This window comes from Tamandua tetradactyla, chromosome 2 (genome assembly GCF_023851605.1).
Source record: "Tamandua tetradactyla isolate mTamTet1 chromosome 2, mTamTet1.pri, whole genome shotgun sequence".
Taxonomy (NCBI): Eukaryota; Metazoa; Chordata; class Mammalia; order Pilosa; family Myrmecophagidae; genus Tamandua; species Tamandua tetradactyla.
The window spans coordinates 125,783,100-125,805,443 of NC_135328.1; the positions used below are offsets into that span (position 1 = coordinate 125,783,100).

The 22,344-nt window shown below is 52.7% G+C and overlaps 1 protein-coding gene across 1 annotated transcript in view; it reads right to left on the minus strand.

The window, feature by feature from the left end:
- QSOX2 (quiescin sulfhydryl oxidase 2) overlaps positions 1–10,645 on the minus strand; it is a 31,016-nt gene extending 20,371 nt beyond the window's left edge. Inside the window, exon 1 of the mRNA XM_077148788.1 lies at positions 10,315–10,645. Coding sequence (XP_077004903.1) covers positions 10,315–10,645 — 331 coding nt within the window. The remainder of the gene's footprint in view (positions 1–10,314) is intronic.
- Between the last annotated feature and the right edge of the window lie 11,699 nt (positions 10,646–22,344).

The window sequence follows — 22,344 nt, forward strand, 5'->3', positions numbered from 1 at the left end:
GAAAATACGACCTTCAAAGCTACAAAAATACCAGGGTGTATACATATCAGCAACTCAAGAACCGCAAATTTTCTACCCAATAGGCCATCTCTGCTTAAAATAGATGTCTTTTTCCTCTGTAATTATAAAAATACAAATATTAATAGGATGCAAAGGATCACGTGAAAAAGGACAAAGAAATGTGTTTTGTAATCAACGACCAGTGACTGCCTAAGTGAAACTAATTGACGTCTTAGGGCCGTTGAAGAAGGATAATTTAAAAAATCATGACAACTCTCCTGAATCACAGGTCACATCTTTCTAGCGTCTCAAGTTGCATTTAACAAAAGAACAGTTAATACTCTCAGCCGGTTATGGAACAGATGGCAAGAGGCAGCAGGGACCAACGGGACTTCCAGTAGGGTCACCTGTGGACAGCACAGCCGCCGCCCCGCTGCCTCTTAGCCCACGGCACCAGGTGTCCCCTGCCCGTCCCCCAGCCCATCTCACTGGGTGCCCCCTGCCAGCCCCCCAAGCCCACCTCACTGGGGTGCCGCCTGCCCACCTCCAGCCACCTCACCCGGAGGCATCCTGCATCTCATTTCTGTGGCCTCGGCCCTGGTTCACAACCACACCAGCCTCCATCCTGCTTACTGAAAATTCATGAACACTTTCAGCCCTCACCTACCAATAGCATCCTACCCAGAAAGAGCCAAGGCTGCACACAACCAACCACAGCCGGAGGCGACAACCCAGACACCCAACAAAACGATGGGAAGAAAACAGCCCAGCGGCACAGTGACTGGGCTCCCGCGGGCTCCACTCTCCTTTGCCGGTACTGCCCTGCACCCTCACAGTAGCCAGTGCATGACACAGGAGTGGCGGGTGAGACAGGCGACACGTGCAAACTGGATGGAGTGGTTCCAGGGCAGTTGCTAGGGACACACAAAGGACAGCCCACACGGCTGGCCCTGGCTGTGACAGATTCCAGGCAGCACGAGTGCAGAGCCTTGAGGACTGGAGGGCCCATTTGGCTAAAAACTGAGACTCTGGAGGCCCCCAGCCTCTGACCCGCTGGGGAGAGTTGCCCTCAAAGACTCAGATCTCCAAGCCAGCAGGACACGCGGGGGCTCTGGGTGCAGGCTCCTGCATTGCTCCTGGCTAGCCCAGCTTTCTGACTTCTTCCCAGCTAGATGCAAAGTACTGGAAGCCCAAGGGTCTGCTAGTGGTTCTGGAACCCCCAACTATCGTTTCCACTATGAGAGAGCAAACATTCAATCAAGGCTAAAGCATCTCATTCTGCAAATCCTACCTGCAGGGGCTGCATGGCCCCCTACGACCATATGTGTTGGGGCAGGACCACCGCCAGTGCAGTCTCAGGGAATCCTGCTCCGACACTGCCACCGGGGACTCTCTGCTCCCATCGTACTTGCTGCTTTCTCACCAGGGTCGACACAAACTGTATCTCCTCAGAGAGGCGTCCCTGACCCCCTTGCTAGGTGAAGCTACACTGGCAAGAAAAGCGACCTCCCAATTTAGCTTCTAAGATTTCCGTACCCAGTCACCTCCCTTGTACCAAGTGGGTCTTGCTGCCTGGGAACCTGAGAGCCAGGCGGGCTGCTGCAGAGGAGGGTCAGAACTAGAGGAGAAAAGCCCAGGCTCCAGCCGGTCCAGCCCTGAAGCCACTGTGAACCCCATAGCTGCCTCGGCCAAGGATGGGGAGCGGTGCCAAACAGCTGGGACCCGCTCGTCCAGCACCCTGAGGCTCCCCCCAGAAAATGCTCCCCCCAGTGAAGACACTCTGCTGCTCAAGCAGGAACCCCTCCATGCCCTCAGACAGTCACCAAGCAAAGAAGTCAGCTCACCAGTTTCTCTTTAAAAACCTTCATTTCGCTTGACCATTTGCCTTTGTAAACACAGAAAATCAATTCTCTGGAAAAATAAATGACCTTCCCATTATCAGTGCCCCAGAGGGCCCGAGCCAGCCAGTAAGTGTCATTGCACCCTAAGAACAGAGGAGCTTGGTCAATGCTAAGTGGACTGAGTGTAACTCAGTAGAACACACGTTTCTGGCCTTGCATCATCCCTGGATCATTCCGGACCTGCTCAGAGCTGCCAGGCCGCCAAGCTTTTGCCCAGCGCCTTGATCCCCACCATCCTGGGGACTTAGCAGGTGTTTGGCAGAGCACCTCGTGCTATGAAAACACACAATGGGGATTGCCCTATCCCCACCCATGGACCAAGCAGAGTCCTTAGGAAAGAGCAGGAGGGCTTACTCCAATCGAGCATGGGGCAGATGGCTGCGGGGGGCGGGGGCATAGGGCAGGGCTGGGCACAGGTTGGGGCCTTCTCCTGAGTGCCCGGGGAACAGCTGCAGTATGTGCACAGCCGAGGGCAAGTGACCACAAGCCACTGCCGAGGGGAAGTGACACGGTGGCTTTAGACCTCTCAGGCATGCGTGACTCTCACTGGCTCTGCCTTGGGCATGGCTGAGACCCCCACTCCAGACTCTATGCAGGCGGACAGGCCCCACCTAGCCAAGCACCCTGCTAAATTTTCATCTACTCACCACCAGGGACATGGGGCAGGGAGCCTGGTGGGTAGAAGCAACAGGACAGGGAGGTGTCCCAACTTGCTAGGGGCCTGGGTGGAGGGTGAAGACAACTGAGTCGTCATTGTCTCCAGACCAAACCCCCCCAGGCTCTGCCTGTATTAGGTAGTCAGGGGAGGGGCACTAAGAGGGTGAACGGCTGCCCCCCCACCCTGTATCTCTGCAACTGCTGAGTTAAAAATGAAAATGACAAAGAAAAGAAATTCTTGGTTTCCCCCAAATTTATAACCACTTGCTTGTTTCCATGACAATGGTGGAAACGGCCACAATTGCAGTGGAACTGAGAAGCAGGCAGCATCAGTGCACCTGCTCTCAAGATGGTCTGCTGAGTGTTCTCAAAAACCAGACACAGATGAATCTTTACTTTGATATTGCTGATAAAGAAAATACTCAGTAAATTTATCAGTTGGAGGATGCATATTTTCCAGTCCATCACAAGCGTCAAGTATACTTTTAAAAAAGCTAAAGGTGTGACTCTTACAAACACAGGTGAACAGGTACCCAAGGCGTCTTCCTCTGATGTGGGAGGGGGCCAGTATGAGGGTGCTGATGGGAGTAGGGGACAGAGGAGAAGGTGACAGACAGCACTGGTCAATGTCTGCAGCCTCTGGGGCTCTCCCCACTAGACAGAAGCTAGCCATAGGGTTAGGTTCCTGCAGGGTTAGGTTCCTGAGTTAGCAGGGACCTCATTAAGACAGAGAAGGGAGTCACATGGGGGCATCCAGGAAAAGAACAGGCCTGGGAAAGTCTGCATGATAAGGATGACATAACTGTGAAAGGACTTACTCTCCTAGTCCCAAGTTTAAATAATTTTTCCTCAGCAGTAGGAAGAAGCAAGCAGGGCGGGCCAAGGTGGCTCAGTAGGCAAGAACGCTTGCCTGGAATGCCAGAGGACCCGGGTTCAATTCCCGGTGCCTGCCCATGTATAAAAAAAAAAAAAAAAGAAAAAGAAGCAAGCAGGCGGCACTAAATAGGCAGCCCCAGAGGTGTGGTAGGGGTGGGGGCCGTGCCCTGGGGTGCTCCCGGCTGCCATGGCTGCATCCCGTTGCTTTCTCACCCGCCTAGAAGAGAAGACCAAGTTGGTTTGGCGGGTTTTGGCAAACCACCCATCTGTACCAGGCAATAATGCAGATCTACCAGGAAAGCGGCATCTCCTGCTCACCAAGGAGACCCTCATGAAACCAGAGGTCAATTCCAAAACACCAGAGCTTAGTTTCAGAGACAGGAATTCCCGCCACCTCTTCTACCCACCCCATTGGCACTGCGTCAGGGCTCCCTCTGCCATGGGGACAACCAGCCTGAGCCACCCTTGCCTTGCATAGACTCCCAATTATCCCTCCTTCTTAGCTTCTGGCCCTTGTTTACACAGAAAGCAGATCACATTACTTTGTGCTTAAAACCATCCTTGGGCCTTCTGTACCCAAGAATGAGCTGCACTCTGCCCAGCACGGTGGCCCGCCCGAGGGGCTCTCCCCAGGCCTCTGCCCCAGCCTCTGCTGGCTGTTCTTCCCCATGGCATGCCCGCTCCCCGGCTGCTCTGCTCATCTTGAGGCTCCAGCACCGCCTCCTCCAAGGCCTTCCCTGACTGCCCAGTGCCAATCTGTTTTCTTTCAAATCACCCTGCTCATTTCTCTAGGACCTGTGGTCTGCAGGTGCCCATTCATTCTGTTGGTCTTTTGGTTTAGCTCGCTCTCGCCTCTGCCTGCACCAGGGCCTATGGTGCTCCCTGCTGGGTTCACATGCCTACAATGTTTGAGGTAGAGAGAAATACGCAAATGTGTGAAGATATGAATGTGTTCCAACCCCAGGGTGGTCCCGATGGTGTGCAGACACAGTGGCCCCGGGAGAGTCCTGGAGATCAGTTGTCCTGGCCCAGGAGGACCAGCCGGCCCAGTGGTGGGTGACGTGCCCCTCTCCAGGCCTCCGGCTGCCTTTGAAATCTACCCGCCTGTTCCAGGCGGAAGGCTGGAGCAGATGAGGAGAATTTCAGTTGCGCCGGCTGCCAACAGCTGAGCAGGCCGGCAGTAACTGCGAGTATCCCTGGCAGATGGATGGTATTCACAGCAAAACAAAAGGCACAATAGCCTTTTTTTATCCAATCGAATGCAAAAACATTTTAAGGTTTAGCTTTGGGGTTTGTGTCTCATTGGACTGTCACCACCCCTCCTCCGGGCCCCACTGCCTAGAGCCTGGTCTCTGCAGGAAGCTTGGTGCTAGTTGTCTGCCCCACAACCACGCCGGCACCAGCAGCAGCCAGAGGCGCCCCTGGAACAGCGCCTGCCTGGGACTTCCCACGGGAAGCAGGACCCGAGCACAGGCCTTCCCCTCACCTCGGAGCACAGGCTCTGCTATTTTTAGCTACAGGCTTGAACAATAATTGTGAAATAGTTAGACATTCCCATCTACAGTGGCTACACGTTATTTTGAATTCACTTCTCAAGTGCCTAAGTTACTTTACCTAACAGGGTGAAACCTTTTACCTTCTTTAGGGTTTTTTTTTTTTTTTTGCAGCTTCATTCAGTGTTTTAACATGATTACTTTACAATTAGGTATTATTGTGCTGTCCATTTTTGAGTTTTTGTATCTAGTCCTGTTGCACAGTCTGTATCCCTTCAGCTTCAATTACCCATTATGTTACCCTGTTTCTAACTCCTGCTGGACTCTGTTACCAATGACATATTTCAAGTTTATTCTCGAATGTCCGTTCACATCAGTGGGACCATACAGTATTTGTCCTTTAGTTTTTGGCTGGACTCACTCAGCATAATATTCTCTAGGTCCATCCATGTTATTACATGCTTCATAAGTTTATCTTGTCTTAAAGCTGCATAATATTCCATCGTATGTATATACCACAGTTTGTTTAGCCATTCTTCTGTTGATGGACATTTTGGCTGTTTCCATCTCCTTGCAATTGTAAATAACGCTGCTATAAACATTGGTGTGCAAATGTCCGTTTGTGTCTTTGCCCTTAAGTCTTTTGAGTAGATTCCCAGCAATGGTATTGCTGGGTCGTATGGCAATTCTATATTCAGCTTTTTGAGGAACCGCCAAACTGCCTTCCACAGTGGTTGCACCATTTGACATTCCCACCAACAGTGGATAAGTGTGCCTCTTTCTCCGCATCCTCTCCAGCACTTGTCATTTTCTGTTTTGTTGATAATGGCCATTCTGGTGGGTGTGAGATGATATCTCATTGTGGTTTTGATTTGCATTTCTCTAATGTCCAGGGACATTGAGCATCTCTTCATGTGCCTCTTGGCCATCCGTATTTCCTCTTCTGGTAGGTGTCTGTTCAAGTCTTTTTCCCATTTTGTAATTGGGTTGGCTATCTTTTTGTTGTTGAGTTGAACAATCTCTTTATAAATTCTGGATACTAGACCTTTATCCGATATGTCATTTCCAAATATTATCTCCCATTGTGTAGGCTGTCTTTCTACTTTCTTGATGAAGTTCTTTGATGCACAAAAGTGTTTAATTTTGAGGAGCTCCCATTTATTTATTTCTTTCTTCAGTGCTCTTGCTTTAGGTTTAAGGTCCATAAAACCGCCTCCAGTTGTAAGATTCATAAGATATCTCCCTACATTTTCCTCTAACTGTTTTATGGTCTTAGACCTAATGTTTAGATCTTTGATCCATTTTGAGTTAACTTTTGTATAAGGTGTGAGATACGGGTCTTCTTTCATTCTTTTACATATGGATATCCAATTCTCTAGGCACCATTTATTGAAGAGACTCTTCTTTAGGGTTTTACTGATAAAGTCTGTAGAGGTCAGACCCATGGCCATGGATCAGGTGGTTCTAGAATGAGGTCCGAGTGACTGACTGTGTTTGGAGATGTACAGCACCTCAATGGCATCTGCCAAGGAAGGGCCAGACCTGGCCCAGGCTCCCACCTGGCTCTCTTGCCCAGGAGACAGGCCCTCCCTGGCAGGCCAGTGAAGCAGCCCAGAGCCGGGTGCTCTCCCGCTGTATCTCGGCCTCCACTCAGTGGGGAGGGCCTCGAGGCCTTCCTGCCTTCAGCGCCTGGTCAGTCAAACTGACCCCACACATAATTCTCAGCATTCAAGGAATGCTGGGTGGGCAGCAACTCTGCTCACTGAACACATCCTGTTAGCAGACTGAAGCATCAAAGCTTGGGGACGGAACACAAGGAAGGGACGTGCCTGGGAGGATGAAGGAATCACCTGCTGTCCAGAGAGCGAGGTGAGAGAGCACAATGTTTCAGAGCGTTCAGTGACCCCCCCCACCCCCAAAGCTTTCCCTGGCTGGATGGGGCAATGAAGCCTTTCTTAGCAAATTACAGAAACAGTGGCTACAGAGACACATACCTCATACTGGGTGAACACCGTATGTGCTATCTGGGTTCCAGAGTCACATCTCGGCACCTCCAAGCTTCTCGGCGACAGTCACCCGTGGGCTCCACAAGACCTGTGCATCCACCCTTTCTAAGGGCCCCTGTTCATATGTCCTAGGGAGGCAGGGCCCGTGAGGAGTGTGCACTAGTGCTCTGCCGTACCTCCCCCCGGCTCTACTGTACCCCCACCAGTGCACTAACATGTCACCTCATGTGGCCAGTGTCCACCCAGAACCTCTCCCTGCTGCCGTCTGTACCTCCTTTCACCTTCGAGCCTCTGTGATGAGCCTCTCTTTTCCTTCTTCTGATGAACAAACATCGGCCATGGGGGGAAAACCGAGAGGTGTAACTAATCTGCAAGAAGCCTACCACCTAGTCCAGCAGCCAAGGATACAACAAGCAGGAGACAGAAGAGCGCCATGGTCAGGCAGGCCAAGCCGACAGACCCCCACCACTCTGTGCTGCAGCAACCTCTGAGACCCAGGAGTAGAGTGCCTACATGACACTTGGTCCCTGGCTGCAGGACCCCCCTAGGAGGGGCGCTGAAGGGGCACAGGAAATGGGGCATTGGGCAGGCAGCAACACCCCTGCTCTCCCTGGTGCTCTGCTCTCCCAGGTGGATGGCGGGGCAGGGAGAGGTAGCGAGGACACCCTTAACCAGCCACGGCTGCGTGCTTGTCTCCTTTGGAGAGTCCACCTGCTTTTTCCTTTCCCCAGGGCTGTCTCCGCGGGAGGGGAGGTGAAAGCACACTCACAATGCCAGGCACCTGCCTTGTGCCACCTGCCACATGGGTGTTCTAACGTCCATCAAAAACCCAGCTAACTGCCATTGCTCCAGGGCAAATGGTTTTCAGGAACATGCAGGTTTTTGTTTTGCAAAGTACTTAGAAGGAAAGCCTGAGCCATGTCTACATAAACACTAAACTAACATTAAGCTACACCAAACAGTAGGCCTTTTGTTTGTTAAGCCACCTTCTTAGGAAGAAAAACATTAGATTTTAAAAACTGGAACAAGTCAGTTAAGAGCTAAAGAAAGTTTGATCCAAAAACTTGTATGAGAACTGAGGTGCCCCAAACTGTGAGTGAAGAGGCTGTGCTGGAGAGGGGCCCTACCCTCTGCCCCCCACCCACTCTCCAGGGAATACTAGTCCTGAGCAAAGGGAAGAGCGCAGTTTGAAGGCATCAGCAGGGAGAATGGAGTGCTCATCCAGCTACGGCAACCATGGCCAGGGGACAGAGCCTGGAGGACGGTTTTTGCAGGTAAGAGCAGCGAGGCCCCATAGCCAGCCCAGCTTCCAAGAAGACACCAGGGCAGGAGCCTGGGAGGGGGAGGTCGCCGTCAGCTGCAGGCTGGGGAGGAGCACTGGAAGGAGCTGGTCCAGGGACAGGGGGACCAGGTGGGAACAAAGTGGAAGCCGGCAGACACCTGGAGCAGACCTGTGCTCCTGCGGGCAAGGTCATAGCACCCCCTGCGGGTGCAGAGCTCAAGGATGTGAGGGCTGGACATGTTAAGGGGGACAGTTGATAAACAGTGTTTCCAGGGCTCCTTGGCCCTAGGCCCTTTCCTGCAGAGCCAGTGTCCCTTAGAACAGTGATCCCTCAACTTCACAACTTGGGAGGACACTGCTGGGTTCCCAGTGTCCAAGCTGACAGGTCTGGGGTGAGCTTTGAGAACCTGGGCCCTAAAGGCCTGGGAGCAGAGTGGGGCTCTCCCTAGCATCAACGGCTCTGCATCCATCCCCACCCCTGGCAGCTGACTCTGCATCAGTGGTCAGAAGGCCTGGGACTCTGCCTGCGCGCCCCGCAGCCCCTTCTGCCTCCAGGTCACATCAGGCCACAGCTGCCTTTCCCGTCCAGTCACCTGACTTCTGTTTCAGGGTCATGCCCTTCCAGCCCAGCCCGGGCCCTGTGAAGCACCGGTATTTCGTTAAGTTAATCACACCTATCAGGTATGGGTTTTCTAGTTTCACTTTCAGAAGTAAATTCAAAGTTCCAGGGGCAATTTTCAAGGCTTCTAACCTGTTGGTTCAACTATGGAATAGTCTGCAATATTTGAGCCTGGTTTACGGCTTTTACATTTCAGATACTAAACTGAAAAAAAATCAAAGCCTTTATGCATAAAAAAGTGACAAAAGTCTTCCCAGGGCTACCCGCATTTTAATTTACACATCTGTGCTTCTGTCACTGAATAATAAAAAAGAACCAAACAATTTTTTTTACTGTTGAATTACTCGTTTTTTCTAAGGCAAAGGCCAAAAAAAAACAACCAAAACACCCACTAATGAGTTTTCTGTCTGGTTTCCTACAGTCTCTAATCTCAATTACAAGTCCCAGGAACAGGGAGAACTTTCAAAATCATTAGAACAAAGGGAACAAACCCATTAGATTCAAAAGCCCCAAGTGCCCTAAAATAATCTGAGAATGCATTTTAAAGTTAACCCCTGACAATTAGGTACAGACTTGTCTATTTAGATTTGACACAAACTTGCCTTTTAAATTTGTTCATATATAAGAAAAACACAAGGCTGGATATAAGACAAAAAAAAAAAAAAAAAGGCACAGGAAGGAAGAATAACAATCTGTGACTCTCTTGCTTGCTGAAATCTATCATTAGGGGTAAGTTCCACACTTGCTAGAGAGCCTGGCCAAACCCTTGGCTCCTGTTGGCAGGAGGCCCGCCCCTTCTAAGGAACCTAAAGGCCATTTTAAACCCGTGCCAGCTCGCAGGGAAGTTGTTGCAAATGTCCCCTCCAGGTACAACTCCGATGTTTAAAGCTTAGTGACCGTCCAACGATGGGGCGTGTTAGGAAAGTACTTTAACAATATTAAAGTGCAGAAAATGACTAGTAGTCTGGTGAACGAGCGTTATCAAACGCTGAGTGTTTGCGAACAAGGACCCTCACAGTGAAATGCTTTCGGCTGAGCATGTGGATTTCTACGCAGTGGACTCACTTTGAGTACCTTTCACTGTTTTCCCAACCAGAAAGAGGAAGCTGCAGAAGGGGCTTTTAAAGGGAATGAGGTGGCTAAGGGGTTGGGATAAGAATGAGGGACTCCCCGAAGCATGGCTTCCAGGCACTCAGATGGAATTACTGCGGATGGGTGTGTGGGCGTACGTGTCGGGGGGTACCTGGGGGGTCTCCATGGGAAAACACGGAGGCTGCAGGGACCAGGACCCGAGGGGAGTTGCGGGTGAAGGGTCCCTGTCGCTTTGACCCCGGCACCCGACTTCCCAGATCTGACGGGGTATCCCCGGGGACACACGGGCAGCCAAGGGTTGGCTTCGGCGGGGCGCGTGGGGAGGGGGTTCTCGCGAGAGGCCGGAGAGCGCCCGACGCCCGAAGGGGAAGCGGCGGCCCTTCCTCACCTCGCACGTCCGCGGCCAGGGCCCGCCAGGTGGGCGCGTAGCCGATGCAGTGGCCGCACCACGAGGAGTAGAACTGCACGAGCCACGCGGCCGAGCTGTTGGCTGTGGCCCCACGGACGCTGCCGCTGTCCAGCACCCACACGGCGTCCTCGCCCGCGCGGTACAGCCGCGCTGCGCCGCACGTCCCGGGCCCCGCCGCAGCCGCCAGCAGCAGGAGCAGCCACCGCGGCCGCGCGGCCCAGGGTGGAGACGCGGGCCGGCTCCGGGCTCGGGACGTCGTGCCAGCTCCGGTCCCCGGGATGCGCGCCGCCGCCGTCCCGGCCGCCGCCATGTTGGAAGTGCCGGCGGTGCGGCGCGGGCCCGCTGACCTTTCACCCTGGCAACCGCCGTCACGTGGGCCGCGCGCCTGGCCCCGCCTTATCGCGGCCCCGCCCCCGCCAGGCCCCGCCCCTGCCCGCTCTGCGAGAGCCCCTCTGGCCGGTGTCCAGCTAGGCCACGCCTCCCGCCTTACGCGTCAGGCCCCACCCCCGACACCTCTGCCCCGCCCCGCGGGCCAGGCCCCGCCCCGCCCCCTCCGTGGGCTCCCGGAACCTCGGGGTAAGACGTTCACAGTAACAAAATAGAAGCGCAGCACCCCAGAAATTTGAATTTCAGATGAACAGCGGATCGTTTTTTAGTGTAAGTACGTCCCATATCTGGACTGAAAAATTAATGGGACATACTTATACATTAAAACAATTGGTTGTTTATCAGAAATTCAAATTTAACTACGCATGTGGTGTTTTATCTGCCTACCCTACCCGGGCTACAGAGAATCTTGCCACCCTGGCTTTTGTTTTAAAAATTTTAGCTCTTTCAAAAGTGTAATTAACAAGTCCACCCAAAGTAAGCTAAATTTTAGGACGTTCTTGCAACACAGGCTGCAAGGTTCATTCATTTCCCTGCAAACCTGCAATATAAAGATGCAATTTTGCTGTTGTTTAATTGCGCAGAGGAGCCTGGTTCTTTTAATTGCATGTATACATTTATATCCATGCAGTCACCCATCAGTTCTCTGTATTGTGGGGTTCTGCAGAAGATGTCTGAGGAAAATATTTTGCGGCTAACAAAGGTTAGAAAACCCTGCACAAGATGATCCAACTCAGAGGGCCCCTGACAGGCAGCTCCCCCTCCCTCGTGTCCGCCTCCCATTCGCCCATCCCTTCTTCCTTCACTAACATCCGTGGGCTCCTGCTCCTGCCAAACATTGCAGGTAAGAACGAAACCAAGCCCTTGGTGCCATCAAGTCTACATTCCAGGCAGATAGGCCACAAAACAAGATAGCACACGTGGTGCTTTGAAGCTGTATGAACCTTAGAAGATCATGTTCCTGTGGTTGTGGACCTAGCATGGGTGGAGCCTTTTGATGAGGTTATTTCCATTGAGGCGTCCTCCGAGTGGGTCTTAATCCTTTTACTGGAGTCCTTTATAAGACGAAGAGAAACAGAGAAAAAGGTACAGGAGCTGAGAAAGAAAGCCACAGGTGGAGAAGCCAGAAACTGAAGGCAACGAAACCCTAGAGAGAAGGGAGAGGCCCGCAGACCCACCCCGTGCCTTCCCCTGTGGCAGAGGAGCCCAGGGTCACCAGCAGCCAGTCTTCAGGTATCATCCTGATGATGCCTTGACTTGGACATTTGCACAGCCTCTGAGGTATAAGCTAAGTTAATAAATCCCCATTGCAACAGCCACCCCATTTCTGGTATAGTGCATTTCAGCAACTTTAGCAAACTAAAACAATACCTAAGGGTAGGGACAAGTGCTATAAAGAGCAGTAAGGCAGGACAGGGGAGGGCACCATGGGCACGGCACTGGTTTGCATAGAAGTGCCCAAAGGCCTCTTTGAGAAGGGGACCCAAAGGAGGTGAGAGAGCACCTGAGCAGCCCAGGCAGCAGGGATAGCATGTGCGAAGGCCCTGAGGTAGAAGGGACTCAGCACACTTGAAGACAAGCCAGTGGGAGCAAAGTCTGAAAAGTGCCAAGAATGAGACCATGTGGAGCCCTCCAAGCCAGAGCAGGAGCATGATTTCACCTCTGAAAGTAATGGTGGTCCTGGAGGATGTGAGCAGGGACATGGCTCTGCCCTCTGGCTGCCATGTGGAAGGAGCAGGAGGGGAAACAGGAGACTTGCACGAGGCCATCCCAAGAGACAATGGTGGCCCAGGCAAGAGTTGGGGTGGCCCTGGAGGGAAGGGCCAGACTCAGAGTAGACTGGGAAGGGAGAGCTGCTAGCTCTTGGTGCCAGGGTGTGAGAGAAAGAGGGAGTCTCGCCTGTGTCCAGTGAAGCAGAGATGAGAGGGCTGCAGGGAAAGGGGTGGCAGAGATCCCTGGGGAGGCAGCAGGGACAGAGACAAGGGCTCCGCGCCAAGCCCTGGGATGGAGCAGCAGGACAGTGCAGAGTCCCAGAGGTGAAGGAAGATCTGACAAGATGAAGAATTAAGAATCAGCTGCTGGTGCAAGTGAGTGGAGGGGCCCGGACTGCTTGGAGGTGTTTTCGGAAAGCATGGAGGAGAGAAAGGGCAAGAGACTCTCCTGAGGAGCTTCGCTGTAAAGGGGGAGTAGGGAAAGCAGGTGGGGCCCAGAAGGCCAGGGAAGGACTTTTAAAAAAATATTTTTTTATTGACAAATCTTCACACACATACGGTCCATACATGGTATACAATCAATGGCTCACAATATCATCATGTAGTTGTGTACTCATCACCATGATCATTTTTAGAACATTTGCACCACTCCAGAAAAAGAAATAAAAAGAAAAACTCATACATCCCATACCCCTTCCCACTCCCTCTCACTGATCACTAGTAATCCATACATTTTTATTCATCTGTCCATACCCTGAATAAAAGGAGCATCAGACACAAGGTTTTCAGAATCACACAGTCCCACTGTAAAAGCTATATAGTTATACAATCATCTTCAAGAATCAAGGCTACTGGAAGACAGCTCAACAGTTTCAGGTACTTCCCTCCAGCCACTCCAATACACCATGAACTAAAAAGGGATATTTATATCATACATAAGAATAACCTCTAGGATAATCTCTCGACTCTGTTTGAAATTTCTCAGCCACTGAGACTTTATTTTGTCTCATTTCTCTCTTCCCCCTTTTGGTCAAGAAGTCTTTCTCAATCCCTTGGTGCTCATCCCAGGAGTTCTGTCTCATGTTGGCAGGGAGCTTTACACCCTTGAGAATCAGGTCCTACGTAGGGGGGAGGGCAGTGAGTTCACCTGCTGAACTGGCTTAGAGAGGCAGGCCACATCGGAGCAACAAAAGAGGGGGTGACTCTTAGGCATAATTTAAAATAGGCTTAGCCTCTCCTTTGCACGAATAAGTTTCGTAGGGGCGAACCCCAAGGAGGGCTCAGCGGGGAAGGACTTTTACAGATGGGAGATGCTGCCCCAGGCTGCACGCTGATGAGGATGGGGGAGGGAGGAAGGGCTGGTGCTCCGGAGAAGGGAGACGTCAGGAGTGGTGAGGGCTGGGGTCCAGGGTCCAGACTGTGCATCTGCAGAAATGGGGAGGGGATGGAGGGTGGTGGCCGGGCAGATTGCTGGGGGCTTGACGGTGGGCAGGTGTGTTCCATCTAGGTTCTCGGGAGAGCTAGGAAGCAAGGTCACGGCTGAGGTCGGGAACCTAATCCCTCCTACTGTCTCTCTGCTTCATGGCTGGCCCTCCAGGGGTTGCAGTAGGGCTCGGGGGTGGACTTAACCAGGATAGGGTTTGGCTGAGCTAGTATAAGAGAGGGAGAGAGGCAGGGAAATGGGAGTGAGGGTGCGGGGCAAAGAGAGACAGGATAATGGAATCTCGCCTGGCTGGAGAGCATGAGCTTGAAAGGGTAGTGGACAGAGAAGGAGGTCCCTGTGCTCTTGTTTCCTCCACTCCGCCTGCACCTGCCCAGGCCAGACTCTCATCACCAATCTCAGGGGACACAGGCTGCACCAGCTTCCTAGGGAGACCCCCGCCTGCAGCCCGTCCTTCCCAGCCCTCCAGCAGGGTGCTTCCTGGGTGCCCACTCTTGCCTGTGTGCTGAGTCGAACGGTGCCCCCCAAAAAGACCAGTTTCAGCCCTAAGCCCAGCCTGAGGAAAATGGCCCTGTTTGGAAATGGGATGTTTGAAAATGTCATTAGTTAGGACATCTTAACTAGCCAAGGCCAGCTTGGCTTAGAGTGAGTCCTAGTCCAAGATGACCGTACAAAAAGGGGGAAGTGAACACAGACAGACAGCATGCCAGCCACCCAGCAGAGGCCAGCAAGAGGCATGGAACGGGTTCTCTCTTTCAGAGGCAGCAAGGCCCTGCTGACTTCTTCCATTCAGGCATCCAGCCTCCAGAACCATGAGAAAGTCCACTGTCGCTATTTAAGCCGCCCACTTCATGGTTCATCATTACCGGGTCCTGGTGAACTGAGGTATGGGGAGACCCTGGGCTGGGTTCTCCACCCTCACTACCCAGAGGTGTCCCCTGCCCAACTCACATGCCAATCCTTTCCAAAAATGATCATGGTGATGAATACACAACTGTGTGATGATATTGTGCACTGCTGGGCACAATAAGGCTGCTGGCTCGCCGCTCCTTGGGGCAAGGACATGGGTCCCACAGCGACCAGGACATGGTGACCAGGGTGGCAGAGGAGGAGCAGGAGGGCTGCAGGCACGTTTCGGGCCTCCCTCCATCCTGGATGCCCACCTGCTTCCTTCTCTGCACTGGTTTGAAACTGCTACGCACCCCAGAAAAGCCATGCTCCTTCATCCAATCTTGTGTGTGCAGACTCATTCTGGGTGGGTCTTTTGATTAGACGTTCCCATGGAGATGTGACACCCGCCCACTCAAGGTGGGTCTTCATTAGTTAACTGGAGTCCTTAAAAGACCTCAGGGAGAAAGACAGAGCTCAGACTCAAGTTAGAAGGCAGAGAGATGAAGCCAACCCACAGATGTCTGGAAACGCAGAAGGAGCTGAGAGAGTTGTGTGAGCCTAGAAGCCGGGAGTGAAGGGCCAACAGCCATTGCCATGTGTCTTCCCGTGTGCAGAGGGCCTGCAGACATGATCAGCCTTTCTTTTTTTACATGGGCAGGCACTGGGAATAGAACCCGGGTCCTCTGGCATGGCAGGAAAGCATTCTTGCCTGCTGAGCCACCATGGCCCGCCCTGATCAGCCTTTCTTGAGTGAAGGTATCCTCTTGTTGGTGCCTTAATTTGGACATTTTCATGGCCTTAGACCTATAAATTTGTAACCTAATATATCCCCTTTGTAAAAGTCAACCCATTTCTGGTATATTGTATTCTGGCAGCTTTAGCAAACTGAAACATTCTCCACTGGGGGATGTATTAGCCAGGGTTCTCCAGGGAAGCAGAACCAACAGGAGATATCTGTAAATAGGAGATTTTATAAAAGTATCTCATGCAACTGTGAATGCACAAGTCCAATTTCTGTAAGGCAGACAGCAAGCTGGCAGCTCCGGTCAAGTTCTTCAATGAATCCCCCAAGAGAGGCGGGCAGGCTGAAGCAGAGAGAGAGAGAGTCTCTCCTCTGACTACTCCTTTAAAGCCATCGGCTAATTAGATTAAACATCACCTCATTGTGGGGGACACACCCTTTGGCCTACTACAGATGTAATCAGCTATGGATGCAAAGAATGTGCTCAGGATTTAATAAACCAGCCTTTTGGTTTATTAACCAGCTATGAAATTCCTTGCAGTGACAGTTAGGTCAGGTAACTGGGCACCATCACCGGGCCAGGCTGGCACCTGAACCCAGTCGTCACAGAGGATTTCGTTGTTGGGCACCACACTGGGAGGGGCTGTGTCTGGGCAGAAGTGGTGCCCTTCACCCGTGCTCCTGGGTTTGGGTCCCCCATCACCCACCATGCTTCCTCTTTGCCTTTTAGGCTCATGAGGTTCCTGCCCAGGTGACAAGGGACCTGGGGGGTTGGGGGTTTCACAGTCCATGGAGTGGCACCTGCAGTTTGGTGGACACTGATGGTGGCAGCTCCTGCTGACTGCTCTCCCCAGCAGGTGACCCCTTTACCTGCTTTGCCTGCAGTGCTCTCAGAGAGTGCTAGAGGCAGGTCCTCCCCTTTCCTGCTCTCACCAGATCACAGCAAGAGTTGGAGGGAGCCAAGAGAGAAACCAGGACGCCCCACCCCATCCCCGGGCAGAGGGGGATGAGGGCTGGGGCCTGACTGCTGGGAGCTTACTGAAACCTGTCCTGTGGGATGGAGCCTCCAGTGGAGCACATCTTTCTGGAATACTCCCCCAGGGCCACGCCACCATGCGCCCTTTCTCCAGTTCCAGGTGCCTCTGGCTGTGCGGCTCTGCCATTTAAGTCCAACCTCTCCAGCCAAAAAAGCATCGGTTGTGAGCTGCAAGTCAAATTCAGGGACATTACAGGGTGGGTGGGAGCAGCTTCCATTTCCCCAGTCTCACTCGGTAGCCTCGTTAAAGCTGTACCCTGCCTCGCAAAGGCAGTGCCCCTAGTTCATCAGCGGTCAGAGCTGGCCGCCTGTAAGACAACGAGTGTGCGTGCTCCTGAGGGAGCAGATGTGCTGCCTGTGAGCCACGAGGCTCCTGGAGGATTTCAGAGGGATGAAACCCTGGGGAAAACGGGCATCTTGAAGTTGATGAGGTGAAGGGCTCTTTTACTCCCGAGACCCAGGACATCTGAGGTGTAAGGGCACCTGGCCCTCAAATGACGGAGGGTGCCTGTGCTGGGGATGAGGAATGAGACCCCCTTGCTGCCCCCAGACGTCCGACAGCCATTGGACTGTCCTGGTCATGCCTGGACTTGTCCCTTCTCGTACCCCTGGTACCCTCTAACCTCCCCACACTGCCCACCCTGCCCCAGCTCAGCCTCAGCTCTGCAGACGCAGCTTCTGCAAGAGGTGAATGTGCCAGTTTGAATCTGTTGGGCACCCCAGAAAAGCCATGTCCTTTAATCCTCATTCGGTGTTACTGGGTAGGATCTTTTTGTTGTTGTTGTTTCCATGGAGATGTGACCCACCCAATTGTGGGTGGTAACTTTCAATTAGGTAGCTTCCATGGAGATGAGTCGCCACCCATTCAAGGTGGGGTTGCTTACTGGAGCCCTTTAAGAGGGAACCATTTGGAAAAAAGCTGGAGAGCCACCAGAGCCAATAGAGCCCACGCAGCCAGAGACCTTTGGAGATGCATAAAGAAAACAACCCTGGGTGCCTTAATTTGGACATTTTCATGGCCTTAGAACTGTAAACTTGTAATAAATTACCCTTCCAAAAACCTTTCCGTTTCTGGTATATTGCAATCCGGCAGCTTACTAACTAGAACAGTGGGGGTGAAGAAGGGGCCAGGAGGTTTAAGCGGGGGCCCTGGCTCCACTCTCCGCTCTCCAGCTGGAATCTGGCTTTGAGGGCTGAAGTGTACAGCTCTACCTTCTGGGGGACCCGCAAGAAGGAAATATAAATCCTCACTGAACGCCCGCCAGGGCCCAGGGGTCCCCATCCTCTCCCATCCTCACTGGCACCTGAGCCCAGATGGCGTCTGCCCTCCAGAGCTGAGGGCACAGAGGCTCGGGGACACAGAGATGCCCAGGAAGTGGGGCGCAGGGCCATCTGTTTCCTAGGGCTGTACAAACGGAAACTTTCTCTCCAGGATCTGGAGGCCGAAGTCTCTAGGGTGAAGGTGCCCTGTCGAGAAGCACCCATGGGCTGCCAGGCCCCGGGGACCTTGGCTTGGACACAGCACCTCAGTCTCTGCCTCCACCATCTGTAGCCATCACCCTCTGTCTCTCTGTGTCCAAATTTCCTTTTTTTTATAAGGCACCAGTCATTTGGGCCCAGGCCCACCCTCCTGCACCGAGATTTCGATGTCACTAGTCTAATTCCAGTTCTAACAGCCTGACCTCCGTGAAGTCTTTTTTCCTCTAATTAGAGAAGTTGTAGCTTTACAGAAAACTCCTGCAGAAACATCCTGAACACTTTGCATTCGTGTGGTACATTGTTACCGCTGATGGAAGAAGATTACTATAATTGCACAATTCGCTACAGTCCATGGTTTACATTAGAGTTCCCTGTGTGTTGTACAATCCTGTAGTTTTTAAAAAGAATTTTTACTAGTAGCATATGTATAACATTTCCCCTTTTAGCCACATTCAGTACTGTTAATTCACAATGCTGTGTCACCATCACCACCATCCTTTACTAAAACTTTCCAAACAGAAACTCTACTGCCACATCAGCTCCTGGTCACCTCTATTCTCCTAATTTTATGAGTTTGCTTATTCTAATTATTTCATAGCAGTGAGAGCACACACTTTGTCCTTCCATGTCTGGCTTATTTCACGCAACACGACATCCCAAGGTCCACCCATGTTCTTGTGCATGTCAGAATTTCATTCCTTTTTATGGCTGAATCACACCCCGTCGGTGTGGGGACCGCGTCTCATTTATCCATTTCTCTGAGGATGGGCACTGGGGGGTGCCGCCAGCTTTTGGCAACTGTGGAAAATTCTGTGGATAAACCGTGATGGACACGGGTGCAGGTGTCTGTCTGTGCAACTCGCTTCCAAACGGCCCTGGGTCGGGGGGAAGGAGGCCCCAGGAAGGGCACCAGAAGCTCCTTCCACGGTACCCTGTACTTTTTTTTTTATGATTATTTTTAAATTAGAGAAGCTGTAGGTTCACAAGAGTCACTGGCACATCTTTTGGGGGTACACAATCTGTCCCCTGACAAGAGTTGGGAAGGCAGGCAGCCTTGGCCCCGGGGTCCCTGCTGCATCCAGCTGGGGGGGCCCCTGCAGGGCTGGAGCCAGCTGACAAGAGGAGTCCAGGGGCAGGAGGGTGGCTCGGGGAGGAGGGAGAGGCGGCTGGGGGAGGAGGGAGAGCACCCCCGTGCAGAGGAGTGGCTTGGCCTTTGGTGGCTGCCACGGGCCGGCAGGACGAGAGCCCGGGGAGGACAGAGGCAGGGTGCCCAGACATTTGGCGGGGCCCTAGAGGTCACCTGAGGGGGGCCAGTGGGCCAAGGGATGGACTTGTTGAGCCTGGTGTTCACGGGACAGGCATGTCCCCCAGGGCGGGCTCCCCCCACACACACTGGGACCCAGACTGGCTGGGTGCTGCTGGGCCGCTGGGGAGCCGTCACCGCGTCATCAAGACTGGTGCGGCCACCGTGTGTTTGTGGGGGGTCGCTTGGGGTAAGGCCCATGACACCCAGCAGATGGTTCGGGGCTGGAAGCGGGGGCTGCTGTGAAGATGCCATAAGGGACAGTGGGAAAATTAAAGGTAGGCTTTAAATGCAAAATAATCATTTTCTATGAAAGATAATGACTCCTCGACGCAGGGCTCAGGGTGGATCAGCCCATGAGGCCATGGTGGGTTGCGGGAGGGGGGGGCGGTGAGGGAAGTGTGAGGCCCGGAGGAAAGCTGTCCTGATACTCAAGATCTGCCTGGGCCCATGCGTCTGCACACCCAAGCATCGCGCTGGACACACGGCGGTGGCGGCGGCGATCAGACGTGCCTCCCACCTGGTGCGATGCTGCTTCTCCTACAGCCAGAGGCGTTTCGTCGCTCTGGCCTCCTCTGGACCCAGCCGCTGTGGGGAGGTATGACTGCGCTTCCATTAGTTTCTGTCCCTCCAGGGTGGCCCCATGTCCTGCCAGGCCGAATGCTGCCCCCCCACAAGATCCACCATGCCTCCTCGGCACCTGGAGGAGGTCATTTTGGAAAGGCCTTCGCACTGGCTGTGTGTGGCAGTGTGTCACGCTCCAACCCTATGGCCATGAAGCACGCAACTGTCAAACCTGAGACAAATCTGCAGAGCTCCACATGGGAGATTTACCACTGTGCTGAGCATGTCTGTGTAAAATACGTAATTCTTCTCTCCCAGCCACATAAATCCCAAAGGGTCAGAGATATACAAAATTGCAAATTACAGACTAATTTGCTCAGAAAACTAGGAAAGACTGAGAAAGCTGCAGCTTCACATGTTTTCAGATTGCATATGCGAGAGTGAACACGTTCTTTTTCCCACCAGAAGCAGACTTTCACTGCATACCCAGGAGCGCCGGGGTAGGCCCGGTGCGCGGTCTGCAGGAGTTGGCTCGGTGGCGGCCGCCCCGAACTGCGAACGCACCCAGGATGGGACCAGCGTTGGGTGGTGGTGAGAGTCCGCCCTGGGGAGCTACTTCAGCCACACCCAGCTGTGGCCTCGCTGCAGGGGCCCCACTAGGTTCGAGGTTCTGCGGAGGTCACCAGAGCTACTCGGTGGAGGGCAAAGCAACTCTGTACACCTGCTGAACTGGCTCCTTGAGGCTCTGCTCTATCAGTGCTCAAAGTTGGGGAAGCCGGGGGTCCTGGGTGGGGAGCTCTGCAACCCAGAGACCACCCCCAGGGGTCCCCAAAGCAGTGCTCCCTCACTTCCAGACTCCCCAGTCAAAACAGGGAGTTTTTCCAATTCAAGAAATAAACTGGAAAGAGACAGACAGATAGATGAGTGATAGGTGGTTGATAAATAGATGGATATATGAGCAACAGATGGATAGACAGATAAGCAATAGATGACAGATGGGTAGAGAGACAGATATAGAGATAGAAGCAATGGGTGATAGTTGATATAGCTAAATAAGCGATAGATATGGAAGACAGACCGATGGATAGAAGAAGACAAAGCCCACTCTAAGATGTGGAAAATGACTTCCGAGAGGTTCAATCACAGAATAAGTGAACTCATCTCAAGAAATCCTAAGCAGGTGAGAAGCTAGAAAGCACACTTAAAAGGTGTTTCCCTTTGTCAGAGTTGACGGCTGGGCTCATTCAGAGGCCATTCTCCTTGTGCATGGAAGATATGATTCAGGATAAAACACCAAAACCCCACGCCCGTATCAGGGCCCTGTGCTCATGCAAAGGCTCTCCTAAGACGGTGTTCCCCAACCCCCTGAACACACGCTGTGCTGCTTTGAAAGGATGTATGCCCCCTAGAAAAGCCATGTTTTAATCAAAACCCCATTTCATAAAGGCAGAATAATCCCTATTCAATACTGTATGTTTGAAACTGTAATCAGATCATCTCCCTAGATGGTGTGATTTAATCAAGAGTGGTTGTTACGCTGGATTAGGTGACGCCATGTCTCCACCCGTTTGGGTGGGTCTTGATTGGTTTATTGGAGTGCTATAAAAGAGGAAACGTTTTGGAGAATAGGAGATTCAGAGAGAGCAGAGAATGCTGCAGCACCACAAAGCAGAGAGTCCACCAGCCAGCGACCTTTGGAGATGAAGAAGGAAAACGCCTCCCGGGGAGCTTCAGGAAAGCAGAAGCCAGGAGAGGAAACTAGCAGATGACGCCGTGTTCACCACGTGCCCTTCCAGCTGAGAGAGAAGCCCTGACCATGTTTGCCATGTGCCTTCTCACTTGAGAGAGAAACCCTGAACTTCATCGGCCTTCTTGAACCAAGGTATCTCTCCCTGGATGCCTTAGATTGGACATTTCTATAGACTTGTCTTAATTGAGACATTTTTTCGGCCTTAGAACTGTAAACTAGCAACTCATTAAGTTCCCCCTTTTAAAAGCCATTCTGTTTCTGGTATATTGCATTTCGGCAGCTAGTAAACTAGAACACACGCTAACAAGGTGCTCTCTCCCTGGGATTGTCTTCTAAAGGCTCCCAGCAAGCGACACGCATCGTCCATCACCGTCACCATCCCCAGGAAGACCAGAGCCAAAGAGTCAAAGTCTCCTGCCATCCTAGGGGCTGGAAGGCCACTGGACCTTCGGCTTAGAGTCTCTGCAGCTGAGGGGGCTGCTCTGAGAGGGTGGGCTCGCCCTCCCACAGCACTGCCCTGGCCAGGTCTCTGGCCCGGGATAGTCAGGGAGCCAGCTGCCCTCCTCCTTACATGCACCCAGGCTGTTCTCAGGGTCCCCCCCTGCCCTGGCACCCCAAGATCCTTCCCACGGGCTTCCACCCCAGTGGGCTCTGTTCTCCGGCCTCGAGTGTTGAAGCCCACCAGGTATCACTGTCTCACACAG